The sequence below is a fragment of the Grammomys surdaster genome, unplaced genomic scaffold (assembly GCF_004785775.1).
Source record: "Grammomys surdaster isolate TR1022 unplaced genomic scaffold, NIH_TR_1.0 269, whole genome shotgun sequence".
Classification (NCBI taxonomy): domain Eukaryota; kingdom Metazoa; phylum Chordata; class Mammalia; order Rodentia; family Muridae; genus Grammomys; species Grammomys surdaster.
Window position 1 is genome coordinate 424,491 of NW_021604710.1, and position 15,976 is coordinate 440,466.

A 15,976-nucleotide genomic window follows, 5' to 3' on the forward strand; every position below is an offset into this window, starting at 1 on the left:
AGATATGAAAAAAGAATCACAACTTTTGAAGGATGGAAAACTTGGGTGATGAGAAGGCCAAAAAGGGTAGTGAAGACCGTATGAACAAAGTAGACCCAAATACATACCTTAAAATTTTATAATAAAGCCCATAGCTTTGTACAACAATTTAAACTTTTAACAAGTCAAAAGATAAGGTGAATTCAAAGGGATAGCTGGATGATGTTTCATTAGAAGCATTTAACTTTTATCAAATAAATAAGAGAGTAACTGCCTTCTGAGTGTAAGGCGTGATCGGAAGGCAACACAGAGAATAAATCTGGCCTTAATTTCTTAACAATATCTTCAATATTTGGTGTCTTTTTTCATGTTATCTACTCTAGTGGGAATACTTTTCATTACATTTTTGTTTGATTTGTTTTTCCCTTCTATACTTGATTCTTCTTTTCGTAATCTTCTCTTTGTTGAATTTCTTGAACGTGTCTTCAATTATCTTTGCTTCATTTGATGATCTATGTTAACTCTCCTTAAAGTAACTGTTTTTTAAACTACACTTCTAAATTCTTTGCCTCATATTCAATTACATTACCATCCTTGGATACCTCTGCTTAAGAAAGGTAGACTTCTGGCATGTTTGTGTTCACATGCCTATCCATATTTCTTGTTCATATGGTAAGATTTCTGCAACTATTGGTATGGATATTTTTTCTGGTTGTTTACTGGTGTCTTCTGAGTTAAGAGCTTTCTCTTGATAGTTCAATCTCTAGCACTTCTCACAGAGGAGAAAATGAGCCATTGAAATACAACAAAATCAAAATTAACCAGATGTAAAATTTTAGTGAACAAACAGAAGTACTAAGGACCTGTCTCCACACTCTATACCCATTTCTCAGGAGTCTCAGCATCTCTGTCCAGGCCTCTGACATCCTGTAATGTACCAGTGCTGGAAGATTATTGAAAAGATGCCAGGAAATACTGTAATTCCAAATCCTATAAACATCTCTAAGAAGAAAGAAACTGAATTAGCTTAATCCCATGACTAGCTGAAAATCTACAGACAAGTTTAATAGCTGATGAGAAAAAAGAATCAATCTTTCCCAGAGACAAGCCCCCTGATAGATTATCCAATCCCAATCAGTTAACCATAAATGAAAAAGGAAAAGGAGAAGGAGTATGTGATGAGTGTGTTAGAGAGTAGAGGAGGTAAGTGCAGCATTCACATCTGTGCTGGAGGGGTAGAAGAGGAGGAGCTGGGTATTCTTCCAGTCATTTTCAATGTTCTCAGATTCTTATGAGCTACAAATGATCCTATGGAATGGAGGAGGCTGAGAAACTGGGTGATTCACAAGTCATGAGGTCAGCACTCTTGGTCTTACCTGGAAGAAATGCAGCAGAGATGCAGCAACAGAGGCAGGTGGCTACATGTAATTTTGGAATTCTCAGTGATCTCAATAATATGTTGCCCAAAGATTTGATATTTGCCATGGTGAGTGGCCTCAAACTGAATCACTTTCCAAAGCCCCAGTTTCCTACTGCTTCAACTGCTCACCTATAGTTACCAGACCCCAGCCTCCTCTATGAATGACTCTCATAGCCACCTTTTATGCTGACAATACAGCAAAGTATTCCAGGCTCGCTGACCTATGATATTTTTCTTTGTTTTCAAATTCTCAAAATGGCTCACTCTCAAATAACAGGCCCCTTCTCAAGATGGTGTCTTGCTGAATACTCTCAGAGATACGACACTGATATTTTCACACATCTCTCACCTTTCTTATTCCTACTGTCCTTGTGCATATATGTCACAGGAAAAACTTGTATTATATTGTCTTATCTGGGAATTTCAATCTATCCTTTATACTTTAAATTTGTAATTGTCAGAGATTTCTCTGTTTACTTTCGTACACTGAAAGAAGCCCCAGAATAAATTCAACATGCCAATGGCATTTCACTGGGCATGAAGTTTGCATGTTATTTATAAATACAAGTAAGTAGTTAAAGAGAGTGCAGAAACAGGATGGTCAACTCCAATTAGCTGATCACCAACAACAAACCTAAGATCCTAAGCTTCTGTCTCCAACTTTACAAATTGTGTGTGTGTGTATGTGAATATATGTGTGTGTGTGTGCATGTGTCTGTCTATATGTATGTCTGTTTTTGATAACTCAAAGTACTCTTTATTATCCAAAGTTAGTTGAATCTAGGACAGCATATTCAGGAAACAAACTTCCTTATGTGAGTGAATTTCTGCTGGAGAGCAGAACAATAATGTAGAAAGGGAGTTGAGATCTACAGGAAAGGGAGCCTGGGGTTTCACATGTACATGCAACTAGGCTAAAGAATGAGCTAAGAAATTTAGAAAAGACCTGAAAAAGAAAACAGTGATGTACAATTTGAAAACATCTACCTTTCATACTAAAAAGACAACAGAAAGACTCTACTCTGTAGTAATGTATTAAGTGCATGCTGATCTTCAAGTCTGTGATACAGAAATGCTTTTGCCCTCAAATGGCTCCTTTTGCAAAGAGTGACAAAGACCCATCTAAAACTCCCATAGCAGAAATCATTTCTTATATATTGATGATGATCTAGTTACTGTGGGCTACCTCTCAGAGCACAGGAAAATGAGCAGACACAAAAGCAAAAGTCTTACATCCAAAGCAGCAGTCCTGCAAATACTCCCCAGCAAGCAGCATCTCAACTGCATTGCAGAAAACTTTCAGACCACACATAGTAAAATCTTCAGACTCAATAGAGTAGGTCGCAGGCGGCAGCTCCGTACTCAACCCCAGAAAACCGAGAGAAACAGGGACTCCCAGGAGCTTGAACTCACGCAGCATCCCAGGCAAAAATGAATCACCCGTGATGCCTGCCGTTAGAAGTTCTAATCCAGATGGGCCAGAAGTCAGGATCCTCGCCCTTACCCTCACCCCCTACCTTTTCCCAGCTGCACAAGGTTCCCTGAAGCTTGGCAACTGCAAGATCCTGCTTGGAAACTGCAGATAGACTCAAAGCAGTGTACCATATCATCTGAAGAATAGCAAGGAGACCATAACTCAAGCAGTGTACCATATCTTCTGAAGAATAGCAGGTTGCAGTCCTCCTCGCCCCCACGAATAACTAGGGCCTGCCAGTCGGGTCAAGTGGCACCCAGACGTGGGGCTCGAGGCACGGACCCCTCTGGACGGACCCTCATTGAGAGGATGTGCGCAGGACATCAAGATTAAGCGAGACAGAGATCAAAACCCGCGACCTGTCATCCACGGAACCAGGTTGATGCTGCCATCAAGAAGACGGTTGAAGTTCATTACCATCAGCCGAAAATTGAAGAGGATCCAGAAGTGACCCTGCAGGAGACTGACACAGCTGCCAGCTCCCCTGCCTCCCCCCTACGGTCGACCGCTAGACTTCCACGCCCTCCAGAAGGGTTCCTGGTATGCCTGGCTTTGCCCCCGTTTCTCTCGATAGAGAGCTTGGCCTCTTGATCACCACAACAAAAATTGGCTTTTTCCTAAACCAAGGCCGCCCTTGATATGGCCGCTAACATTGGGGAGCCTTCCTTTATGACAATATTACACCCCAAACTGACAAATGGTTGGTAAATTGAACATTTACAAGGGACTAGGATGGCTGTGAGTTAGCCCAATGACGGGATTATTGTAGGTCCACTTCCCAGGGGCCCACCCAATGCAGCCGAAAAGGAGTGCGTGGTGCTGGGAGTGGGTGCAGCCTACATGGCCTAAGACAGGGCCCTCACCCTCCTTTCACCCACATCGGAGTCCCTTGACGTTGCCCATCGTCGACAGCCTAAAACCTTCGACCATCGATGTGACTCGTCTCACATCAGTGTTTTGGGGTTGTGAACTTGTCTAAGACCCCCCATAATTAGACATCCAAATTCAAAATTCACATAGTTGGGATTGATCATAAGATGCCTTCTCTAACTAAACAGAGAAGGGGGAGATGCCAGAAGCCAGGACCCTCGCCCTTACCCTCACCCCCTACCTTTCCCCACCTGCACAATGTCCTCTGAAGCTTGGCAACTGCAAGATCCTGCTTAGCAACTGCAGATAGACTCAAAGCAGTGTACCATATCATCTTAAGAATAGCAGGGAGACCATAACTCAAGCAGTGTACCATATCTTCTGAAGAACAGCAGGTAGATCATAATTCAAGGCAGTGTACCGTATAGACCATGACATGTTTCAAGGCACAGGCCAAGAAGATTTTGTACTTTTCCACCATCTGGCCCCTCTTACCCCCTCCCCTTGTGAAACATGCTATAAAAAAGCATTTCATGTTCAAAAATAAATAAATTATTTAAAAAAAAATCTTCAGACTCTATGATTTCTCTGTGAAGAAAGAAGCTTGTGCAACTGTGTCTGACATGCACCTGATGGGAGTACATGGCAAGATTAGAATCTGAGACAAGATACAAGGGAAATGCAAATTCTGTGATCATGTTATGCCAGGAAGACAAATGCCAAGAGAAACAGGATGTGTAATTTGTTTCATGAGGAACTCTTATTTGACAGTCACCTGCAGCAAATCTCACACTCTGACAACTCCCACATTTTCTTGGAGACTTAGGGGTAGCATGCCAGTTTTAGATTAACTTCTTGGGTAAAATGATTCCTTATGAATACATCTTTTCTGATGTCCTCATATTAAAACACTTGTGAAAAGTGAAAATGTGAGAATTCTGAAAATGTCAGAGATTTTTTAAGTAGGAGAGACCTTCAACTTAGGCTCAAAAGTTTTTATATGGGATGCAAGATGCAGAAATGAGAGCATTCAGTAGAGGGACTTTTTGTAAATCTGCCCTAACAATGTCAGGATTGAGGCCACAGCATAGTCTGAGCCCCATGTTGGCCTTTCCTACAGCGCATTCTACTTTCTCCAAACTCCAGTCATTTTACCCTCTCCAACACAATTACAATTTGAGCTCTGTTTTTTTTTTCTCCTTTATTTAGTATCTCTAGAACATTCAGTATCTTGCAAAAAACTGACACATAGTCTCAGCTCCAATTGAAAACTCCCAAAGCCTAGATTTGGACTAAAGAAAAAGATAAACAACTGACTGAAGGCTCCTCCAACTGACTGGATAACTAGATACAAAATGAGGCATCATCAATCAATAAACTTCTCTGGCAAGGTTTTACTGCGATAAATTGAGGGATAAGTCTAGTATAGTACTCTTGTTTATTTATTCTTTTTTTTATAGCCTAGGCTTTATCCCCCTCCTAGTCGACCCTCTGACTGTTCCACACCAAATAATTTCTGCCCCATCTCCAAGAAGATGTACCCAGCTCCCCACCCCTACCCGACCAGACCTCCCTATATAGTACTCTTTTTATGTATAAAATACACAATTACAGAATTCTTTCATATCTATACACAACTAATTATCTGACTAGGACCCAGATTAAATACTGTCCAAATAATTTCACATATCCAAAACATCGTGTATACTTTTGGCTCAGGATTCGTCTTCCTAGAATATGGGGTATTAATCCTTAGTGTAGTTTTCTGGAGCCTTAATGACTCTTAAATATGACACATGACAAGAGCAAAAGGCAATAGAAACATAGAACAAAGTTTTGATGTGAGCATTCCACCCCTGTAACATATTGAAGAAGTACCTGTTTAATTTCATCCATCCTCTTCAAGACACCTTAAATCCATTAGTCTGGTTAGAAAAGAACCAACTGAAAGCCCCAACTTATAAGAAACTCTGTACCTCCTGGTTTTTCATCATTACTGTTCTAATTGCAGACCTCAGAGCCCTTAATTTCATCTTCCTATTCAGTAAAATAGTCAGGTTCACAGGTAAGGGGCTTAAGCAATGCCAATTTCCTACATGAGGGCACCAAGCAACCCTACTAGTTACTAGAACCAGGCCTTGCTCAAAGTTTTTTAAAGCATTCATGAAGTCAGGATGTCTAAGAGTCTTAGACAGTCTTTGCTCTTCCTCTTATCTCCTAAGCCTAAGAAATCCCACTGTGGAGACAAGGGCTTGACTTCCCCTGTTTGTTCAATTCCACTATCCCTCCAAGAATCAATTGTTCTCATTTTTCGGCCTGAGAAAAAAGTTCCCTTGTCACCTGTAGGTCTCCAAGTGACAAGGGCACCAAACAGAGCAAAGCTGATGCAAGACTCTGGGAAAGAGAAACGTGCAGTTGTGTTTGTGCAAGAAAAAAAAAACTGACCTCTCCACTTTTAGCCAAGATGCCTTTCTCTCCATCTAGGGAACTATAAAGGCAGGCTCTCTTCCCATGCTCATTGCTTTCTGTCACCATGAGTGCACTTCTGATCCTAGCCCTTGTGGGAGCTACTGGTGAGTTTCACTCTTCTCCCCAAGCTCTGTCCATTCCACTGAATGAAATATATGCACTATCCCAATACTGTCTCTTACCTATATCCTGATACTATCACCAGCCTCTCAAACCTTCTCCCTTCTTTCTCATTTTTTGTCTTTGTCACTTCCCCTCTAATCTACTCTTGTTGCTAGATTTCATTCTTCATTCCCAAGAGCTGGGAATGTTGAAAGTTCGAGCTCATAAAAAGATTCCATAAAATTAGCCAGCATGCCCATTGCTTGACTCCAGCAGCTCTGGGATACTTCCACCATAGATGTTCTTAAGGAAAAATGTGCTTGAAGACACAAACAGCTTATTTTTGCTAAATACTCAACCACAAGAGTTCTGACACTGTATGTCTTAAGTCTTGCCTACTTAATAGGTCAATTCCCTAAATGAACTTCATCTTAGCAATCAAAGTTAAGAAATACTGATATATTGACCAGTTGTTGTGCCCTTCCCTTGTTAAGTCTACATTATCTTGGGTATTCCTTTCTATTCTTGACTCATTATAAGGAGTTGACTTCTGTGGGAAGCTAGCCTAGGTAAAAATCTTCTGTGGGACACTGGCCTAGGTAAAGAGCCAATATTCATGTGGCACAAACAAGAAATAGATATTAAAATAAAGCAGGCAATGGGGAAAAAATGATTTTTAATGGGATGCCACTAAGTGTTTTCTCAGGTAATTCTTGCTGTCCCAACATGGATGCTCAGAAGAGATCTGAGCCCTGTGGGAACAACCTATCAGTCCTGCAGAACCTGATACTAGGAATCCCTATAATTTATGTTGCCTATTGGAGATAGAGTGATTCCAGCTTTCCTCCACTCATTGTGCTCAGTAAGAAATACTAAGGGTTTTAGCTGCCGTAGATTCGCTAACACCCAGATGAATTTGCTTATTTTCATTTCCTATCTCCAATCAAGTTGCTTTCCCTGTGGATGATGATGACAAGATTGTTGGAGGATACACCTGTCAAGAGAATTCTGTCCCCTACCAGGTGTCCCTGAACTCTGGCTACCACTTCTGTGGAGGTTCCCTCATCAATGACCAGTGGGTGGTATCTGCCGCTCACTGCTACAAGTCGTAAGTGATTAGCCCTACTCAAGAGTCCATATCCTGGGACATATTTAGAACACAGCACTTGAGCAAGTGTTGCGGTAGTAAGGTGAATGGGGAAAGCCATGAGGAGAAGTTGCTGGCAGCAGTTAACTATCGTGAGCACTGAGGAAAATTTGACACAGAATAGGAAGCCTCCCACTTCCTCAAGTAAACTCATAACATCTCAAAAAATGTGGGTCATTAAACCAATGAATATTTGTTTTGTTATTATAAATACCAGTGATAAAGTCGGGCAAGAACTTTGTATAACCACCACTAGCTAAGAAAAATAATGAACTCCAACTTTTCAGAAATACAAGTAAATATTGGTAAAACTCAATGGAGTCTCTACTATGCACTCTCAGTCCCAAGTACGTAGCCCAAATGACAGGGATTCTGGCTTGGTACCTCTAGAGCTAGGAACAAGAATGTAAACTTCTCTCAAGGTTCCATGTCATAACACTTTGGGCTCCACAGGTATAGGTCCCACATAATAATAGTCTTTAATAAACTATTTATCATAGATCCTTCTGTAATTAACCAAGAAACAGAAAGTAAGATGAGCATCAAATGTCACCTTAGGCCCACATCTCTGAATGTATGAGGGTCTGTAGTAATGGCAGCTTGAAAGCATCCCAAAATTGAACACTTTATATATCACCAATCTCTGAAGAAACAAGGGCAAAGTTGCTTAACAGGAAATGATGCACCACTGAAAAGCTTCTCCTTTCACATTACCTCAACATCTACTATAGACCTCCAGAGGCACTGCTGAGCAAGAAGCTCCGGAACCTTGGGGTGTCTTGGACAAAAATCTCTAGCATGTGTTTTCTTTCCAACAGCCGCATCCAAGTGAGACTGGGAGAGCACAACATCAATGTCCTGGAGGGCAATGAGCAGTTTGTCAATGCTGCCCAGATCATCAAGCATCCAAACTTTAATAGGTGGACCCTTAACAATGACATCATGCTGATCAAGCTCTCTTCCCCTGTGGCTCTCAATGCCAGAGTGGGCACTGTGGCTCTGCCCAGCTCCTGTGCGGCTGCTGGTACTCAGTGTCTCATCTCTGGCTGGGGCAATACCTTGAGCAATGGTGGTAAGTATGACATGTCACCTACCACCTTCCTTTCTCCCCATGCTTTTCAAAACTAGATATTTACCTGGTATTGAGCCTACTGGTTTTTATCGTGCAAATATGCTTAACGTACCAACTATAAAAAATGTAGTTTGTACCAAAAGGAGATAAAATCCCAAGAAGTTCATTCTCTATAACCTGTAGTGGACAAATATAAACTGTGTAACAATCACAATTAACAGAGGATCAACAGAGGTTGTTTTACAGATTTAGAAAGCTACAACTCTTTGCTGAGACGTATCTTCTTAATGATCTCTGTGTTGGTTACTCATGACATTCTAGGATAACTTATTGTTCCTTCAAGTTCTCTGATGCATATTTCTTCTTTCCTTGATCATTACCTTTCCTCTCAGTGAACAACCCAGACCTGCTCCAGTGCCTGGAAGCCCCCGTGCTGTCTCAGGCTGACTGTGAAGCCGCCTACCCTGGAGAAATCACCAACAACATGATCTGTGTTGGTTTCCTGGAGGGAGGCAAAGATTCCTGCCAGGTGAGTGGCCCTCTTTGCCTATGAAACTACTGTTCTTTTGGGAGTGACATTCCAGTGTCCATTATTGTGAAACTAGAAGCTTGATGTAGTGGGATCGGACAGTCATGAGATCTAGGCTGCTTGTCATTTCATCTCATTAGTGAGACTAGACGATGGGTTTCAATGCAGGAAAAGAAATGGAACTATTCTAGGGTAAATAGAATGAGACTTTAAGATCAGAGTAAATGTGATTTTCTACATGTCCCTTCCTTAAACACCATATTTCTCTAATCCAGGGTGACTCTGGTGGCCCTGTGGTCTGCAATGGACAGCTCCAGGGCATTGTCTCCTGGGGCTATGGCTGTGCCCTGCCAGACTCCCCTGGTGTGTACACCAAGGTCTGCAACTATGTGGACTGGATTCAGGACACAATTGCTGCCAACTAAAGATCCCCAATCTCTGTTTAATCGCTATGTCAATAAAGTTCATTTTCTCTCACTATATATTTGTCTCCTTCATCTCTCTAGTCCTTTAGCACTGGGAAGCATGTTCTTATCAGGGGCCTCTGAGGGTAGCAGAGATTTTTCTCCTGTAAAGTATCCTGGACTGCAAAATAGAATTCATGAAATGATCAGCAGAAGCATAAGAAACACAAAAAATAATAATTTCAGGCTGTGTGATAAAGGTGCATGCCTTTAATTCCAGCACTCAGGATGCAGTGGCAGGATGATTTCTGAGTTCGAGACCAGCCTGGTCTACAGAGTGAGTTCTAGGACAACTAGGGCTACACAGAAAAATTTTATCTCATAAAAAACAAAATAATGATGGTGATGATGATAATGGTAATGATGATGATGATATATTTCTCTGGAACTATAAAGAGTTTGCTTCATTTTACTTTTTCTTTTTGTTTTTCTTTTTTTTTCAATTTTACTTTTTCAAGAAATGTTGTATCTGAATAGTGGACCAAATCTTTTCTTTCTTAGAACTTCAATGGGGCTTAAAGTTACAATTTATGAATACCTTACTGTTGACAAGACTACTGACTTCTTTCACTACATCAGAAAGTCTTCATACCCAATATAAATCTTAGCTACGATTAACCACCTTGGCTTCTGAGTTTCTTCTCTCATATTCATTTTGGCAGCTCTGATACAAAATCTTGCTCTGTAATTCAAGCAGGCCTTGAAGTTGTAATATTTTTTTACTTCCGGATGCAGGATTCTTAGATTGTGGGTTGCACCACTATGGCTAACCAGCGTAAATGTTTATGCTAATGCAGTCCTACTCCATCCTAACAGTTGGGTTACTTAGAGAAGGTCTCACTGGTCATCTTCAAATTCCTACTTATGCTTCTATAGAAGAAATAGGAGGTTCTTGGACTAAAATTCCTCACATCTCTAAGCAATTTGCCTTCTGTTTATCTCACACAGTAATACTAATATGCATGTACCATCTTGAAAATTTCATAGACATTTTTACATTTACTTCATTTTTATCTTCTGTAGTGGTTATCCCAGTTCCACAGCTAGAAAGTAAAGATTCAGAGAAGGTTGTTCACTCGCTGCATTTCACACAGAGCAGCTGGTAGACCTGTCAGAATTGTCAGAATTGCTTAGATAACTTCCTCTCTCACTAGTGGCATCCTTCTCTTCCTACTGCGTCATCGATCTCAGATTAAAAAGATCCCATCGACCTTGATCTTTGATATCTCCAGACTACTCTCACCAATAAACACCCATCCCTGCCTCCATGCACTTCCTGGAAGTATTCCATAGTCACTGCCTTTCATGAAGTCTTCTCTTAGAGAACTCATACTCATCATACCCTTTCTGATGTATGTATACCATTCCTGGTATTCCACAATGTTCAAGATAGCACCTATGATCCTTACAACTGGAATATATAGCTCTCTTTCATCTTTCTTCTGGTTTCTTTTCTATTACTGTGATAAAAATTATTTGACCAAAAGTAACATAGAGCCTCAGAGTTTCAAGTTACAGTGCATTATTCAGAGCTCAAGCAAGAGGTGAAAGCATAAACCAAACCATGGAGAAATGCTGCTCACTAGCTTACTGCCTTTATACACACCACTAACTAAACTTAAATCAAAATCAGATAAACAATTTGAACAAACCTAATGAAATAAAGCAGTAATTAAAAATACCCCTCCCAAAAATAAAATCAAGGCCAGACAGTTTCAGTACAAAATTCTACTAGACCTTCAAAGAAGACTTAATGCCAATATTCCTTCAGTAATTCTACAAAATAAGGGAAAACTAACAAACTTAAAATACCAGTCAGAAATAGGTTACATCTTTTGAAATTATTGCCCTCTAAAGTCCCAAATACCTCCAAAGATTACAGTCTATTGACATTACTCTTGGTTACCGTCCAGAACCTAATGGTATAGGCTGACTGTCCAAAATACCACATAATACACTGTTTCTTTATGATCTTCTACCACATCTATTCTTACAGACTTTCCACTCTCTGTTTTTTATTTGTACATAGTATGGCTCAGGTTTTTCTGATTTAATTTTAAATCTAGCTATTTTGCTGAAAGTGTGTGTCAGCTGTAGAAGTTGTCTGGTGGAAAACTTTAGTTACTTTGTATAGAATAATATCATCTGCAAATAAAGATACTTTTACTTCTTCCTTTTCTATTTGTATTACCTTGATTGTAATATATTACAAAATTTATAAATATATATTGAATATTTTTATCTTGCATATATAATTAATTAGATTATGCAACATAATACAATTCAGCTATCTTATTGCTTCATAGTACTTATTAATATAGTACTTCAAGTACTTTGATTACTAAGACTTCAAGCAACCATATAGATTAGGTATGGAAAGAATGGAAGCCTGTCATGTTCCTGATTTCAATACAATTGTTTTGAGTTTCTCTCCATTAAGTTGATGTTGACTATGGTCTTTCAGTAAACTGCCTTTATCATGTTTAGGTATGTCCCTTTATCTCTAATACCCCCTGGACTTTTATCATGAAGAAGTGTTGGATTTAGTCAAAGGCCCTTTCTGTATTTAATGAGATGATCATGTGATTTTTTTCTTTTAATGTTTACTGGTGTATTACATTTACTGATTTTCATATACTGAACCATCCCTACATCTCTGAGAGGAAGCCTATTTGATCATGGCAGATGGTCATTTTGATATTTTCTTGGATTTCTTGTACAAGTATTTTATCGAGAATTTTTGCATCTGTGTTCATAAGGATAATTAGTCTGTAGTTCTCTTTCTTATTGAGTCTTTATGGGGCTTGGGTTTTAGGAGTCCTGAGTGCAGGAATGAATAGGTCTCTGGGATTTTTATGCCTTTTCTTGGGCTCTTCTCCTTCTGCATTTTTTGTCCAAGTCTAATATGTTGGTATTTGTTTTTTCTTACCTTATCTTATTGTATTTTATTTTTATATAATAGAAGTTTGGGGCTTTTTTCTAGTGAGAGACACAAATAGGATGAATATAGATCTGAAGGGATATGGAGAGGATCTGAGAGAAATAAAGGGAAGGAAAACCGTGAATAGGATATATTATGTGAGAAAAAAATAACTATTTTTCAGTAAAAGAAAAAACATCAAAAAAAGAAAAATTTAGAAATTGAAACAAAAATCTCAGAGAAAAATCTCATGGATACATTGGATAAAGTGGTAGAGAGACTCTCAGGTATTGAAAACAAGGTAGAGGAATTCACTCAGTCATAGAAAATGTCAAATCTAGAAAAATCCAAGAAAGGAACATGCTAAAATGTCCATTAAAGGATTAAACCTACAAAAAAATTGGTAAAGAAGAATCCCACTTCAATGACACAGAATATTTTTTAACAAAATTGTGACAGAAAAGTTTCCATATACAAGCCAAGAATGCCTATCAAGGACCAATGGGCATATAAAATGACACATAAAAAAGATTAAGAAAGAAGCTTCCCATATCATATAATAGTCAAAACACTAAATGTACAGAATAAAGAACAGACATTAAGAGATATAAAGGAGAATGATCAACTCACATATGTAAGCTTAGACTTTTTCAAAACCTACTTTAGTAAGGGTTCCCAAACACTTGGATGCTCCCTCTACCTCAGTGTCCAAAGGTAAGGGAAAAAAGATGGTAAATAGGATAAGGAGATGTGGAGTTGTTTAAAAGTGATTCTTTAGGGTGATTCCAATGTCCATTTGCCCAGATACCAACAGTCCAGTTCAGTAGTGTCAAGATACCAACAGTCCAGTTCTAAAGTATCCCCAACTACAAATAAGCAGCAGTGGCACAATCCAGCAAAAGTCATCTCGCCTTCACTGAATCAGCATGGTCAGCAGGAGTGATCAGGACCAGGCAGAATATCAGGAGTTCTCTTCCATACCTCTCTCAATGAAGGGAAGATCAGTGAAGACACGACACCAACAAAGAGTTGCACAGCTAGCTATGCAAGAACTCCAGCACTGTCTGTTGAGTCCTACTTATACTCTCTCCAAACATCACATGTTCTCACATGAGTCTTGCCTCAACAAAACACCACATGAGTCTGCATCACATGACACAATCACACATTTCCACCTCATCCTTACAAATGCAGATGTCTCAGAATAATAGCTGATTTTCCAATAGAGATTTTAAAAGCCAGAAGGGTTTAGACCTACCTTGAACAAATTATGAAAGACCACAGATGCCCGGCAGTGGTGGCACACGCCTTTAATCCCAGCACTTGGGAGGCAGAGGCAGGCGGATTTCTGAGTTCAAGGCCAGCCTGTTCTACAGAGTGAGTTCCAGGACAGCCAGGGCTACACAGAGAAACCCTGTCTCGAAAAACAAACAAACAAAAAAAGACCACAGATGCAAGACCAAGCAGCTATACCTAGAAAACTTACTAGTTGTAATCAAAGGAGAAAGAAATTTCTACCCATGATAAAGTCAGATTTGGGGGAATTATAATCCCTAACTCATCTCCATGGAGGATACTGGAAGAAATACTTAGTTCTGAAGAGGGGAAATATACCTGTGAAGATTCACACTCATTCTTAGTTTTATAATAGCCCAGGACTACTACTATGCCTCTCCACCATGGATCAGAAGTACTGATAACACATCAAACAAGCCAAGACTCTTTATCTAGTCTCTTAAAAATCTTGAGGTTACATCATCCTGAGTTCTCTTCCCCAAGCCATCCATCTTCTGGATAAAAGATTTTCTTCTGGTCCTTCTTCCTCCTTCGATCCTGTGTTGGTTCTACTGTTTTCATGTATGATTGATGCCTTCCTTTCCAGTGTCCACTTCGGTCTCTGTCTTGTTCTTGTTATCATCATCCCTGAACCCTTTTAATATAGTTTACTTTTATTTGATGGTTAGTGTTCTTTTGCCTGCATGTATCTTTGTGTGGAGGTGTCAGATACCTTGGAACTTGAATTCCCAAAAGATATGAGCTGCCATGACCATGTGAGTTCTGGGACTTGAACCTGGTTCTTCTAAAAGAGCAACCAGTGCTCTTAATCTCTGGGCCATCTCTCCAGCTGGGACTCTGAATCTCTTGGCAAGAGATCGTATCTTCAGCATCTCAATGTTGAGGTTTGGTCTATTACTGTATATTGTAATACTGAATCCTGTACCCAAAGGTCTAGACATACCATTGAATTCTCACACTTACCATCCTTTGTTATGCAAACCTTCCTCCTTAATTTAAAACTATTGAGGTTTGGTCTGTTGGTGTGTGCTATAATACTGGCCCTGGTTGAAGAGATCCTCCCATAGATCAAATGATGCTATTTAATCTTGCTTCCCACATCATCACTGATTGGTCAATATGATGCCCTTATTCTATAGCTAATCAGAAGAAAGATATGTAGAGTTTCAATTCCCCAGCTTGGTGTCTTAAGAGAAAACCACCACTGAGGGAAGAGGGAGAAGGTGGAGAGAGGAGAAGATGCCATGAGGTAAGGAATCCTGAAAACTGGAAAGGAGAGCTGGCTAGTCAAAACGAAAGCATCCCAGGCTGAACATAACAAGCCATATCTCAGAACTATTGGCAAGGAAGTAGACATAATAGCATAGAGGGTAGATATCTGCCCAGCTTTAGTGCTTTAACGGCTTATTATAAATATAAAGGTTTTATGTCTTTTATCTGGCAGCTAAATGATCTAAGGTGGAGCAGAACCCCCATACACACACTAATATTTTCAACAATATCCAAATACCAATGAATAAACTAAACCTGGCATATAGTAAGTCCACAGTAGTTAAATGAATGAAACATTAAGGAAGAGTGGAGACAAAGTTACTAGGTAAACATGATGTCTAATGACTCTGCTATACTCACAGATTGGTACCTAGCCCAGTGGTCATCAGAGAGACTTCACCCAGCAACTGATAGAAACAGGTGCAGAGACCCATAGCCAAACATAAGTCAGAGCTTAGGAAACCCTGCAGAAGAACGAGGAAGGATTGTAAGGGCCAGAGGTATCAAGGACACCACAAGAAAACCCACAGAATCAGACAACCAGGGCTCATAGCAGCTCACAAAGACTGAACCAACAACCAGGAAGCCTGAATGGGACTGACCTAGGTCCTCTGCATATGTGCTATAGTTGTGTAGTTTGGTCTTCTTGTGGGACTCCTAACAGTGGGAGCAAGGGATGTGTCTGACTCTTTTGCCTCTGTTAGGGACTCTTTTCTCCTACTGTGTTTTCTAGACTTACTGCAACTTGATATGCCATGGTTGATTGATATCCATGAGAGGCTTGCCCTTTTCTGAATTGTAAAACAGGAGGAGTAGATGGGGGTAGGGGATGGGTAAAAGCGAATTGTAGGGAGGGACTCAGGGGAGAGGGGAGAGGGAAAACTTCAGTCACAATGTTAGGTAGGAAGGAAGGAAGGAAGGAAGGAAGGAAGGAAGGAAGGAAGGAAGGAAGGAAGGAAGGA

The 15,976-nt window shown here is 40.0% G+C and overlaps 1 protein-coding gene and 1 gene segment (V, D, J or C); both read left to right on the top strand.

Annotated features, from left to right (window-relative positions):
* Nucleotides 1-15,976, top strand: part of LOC114628506 — a 392,361-nt gene that overhangs the window by 358,066 nt on the left and 18,319 nt on the right.
* On the top strand, nt 6,255-9,544 carry LOC114628509 (anionic trypsin-2-like). Its single transcript, XM_028776392.1, has 5 exons — nt 6,255-6,316; nt 7,263-7,422; nt 8,280-8,533; nt 8,926-9,062; nt 9,338-9,544. Exons 1-5 carry the CDS (start codon nt 6,277-6,279, stop codon nt 9,485-9,487), a joined length of 741 nt encoding a protein of 246 aa, XP_028632225.1. The 5' UTR covers nt 6,255-6,276; the 3' UTR covers nt 9,488-9,544.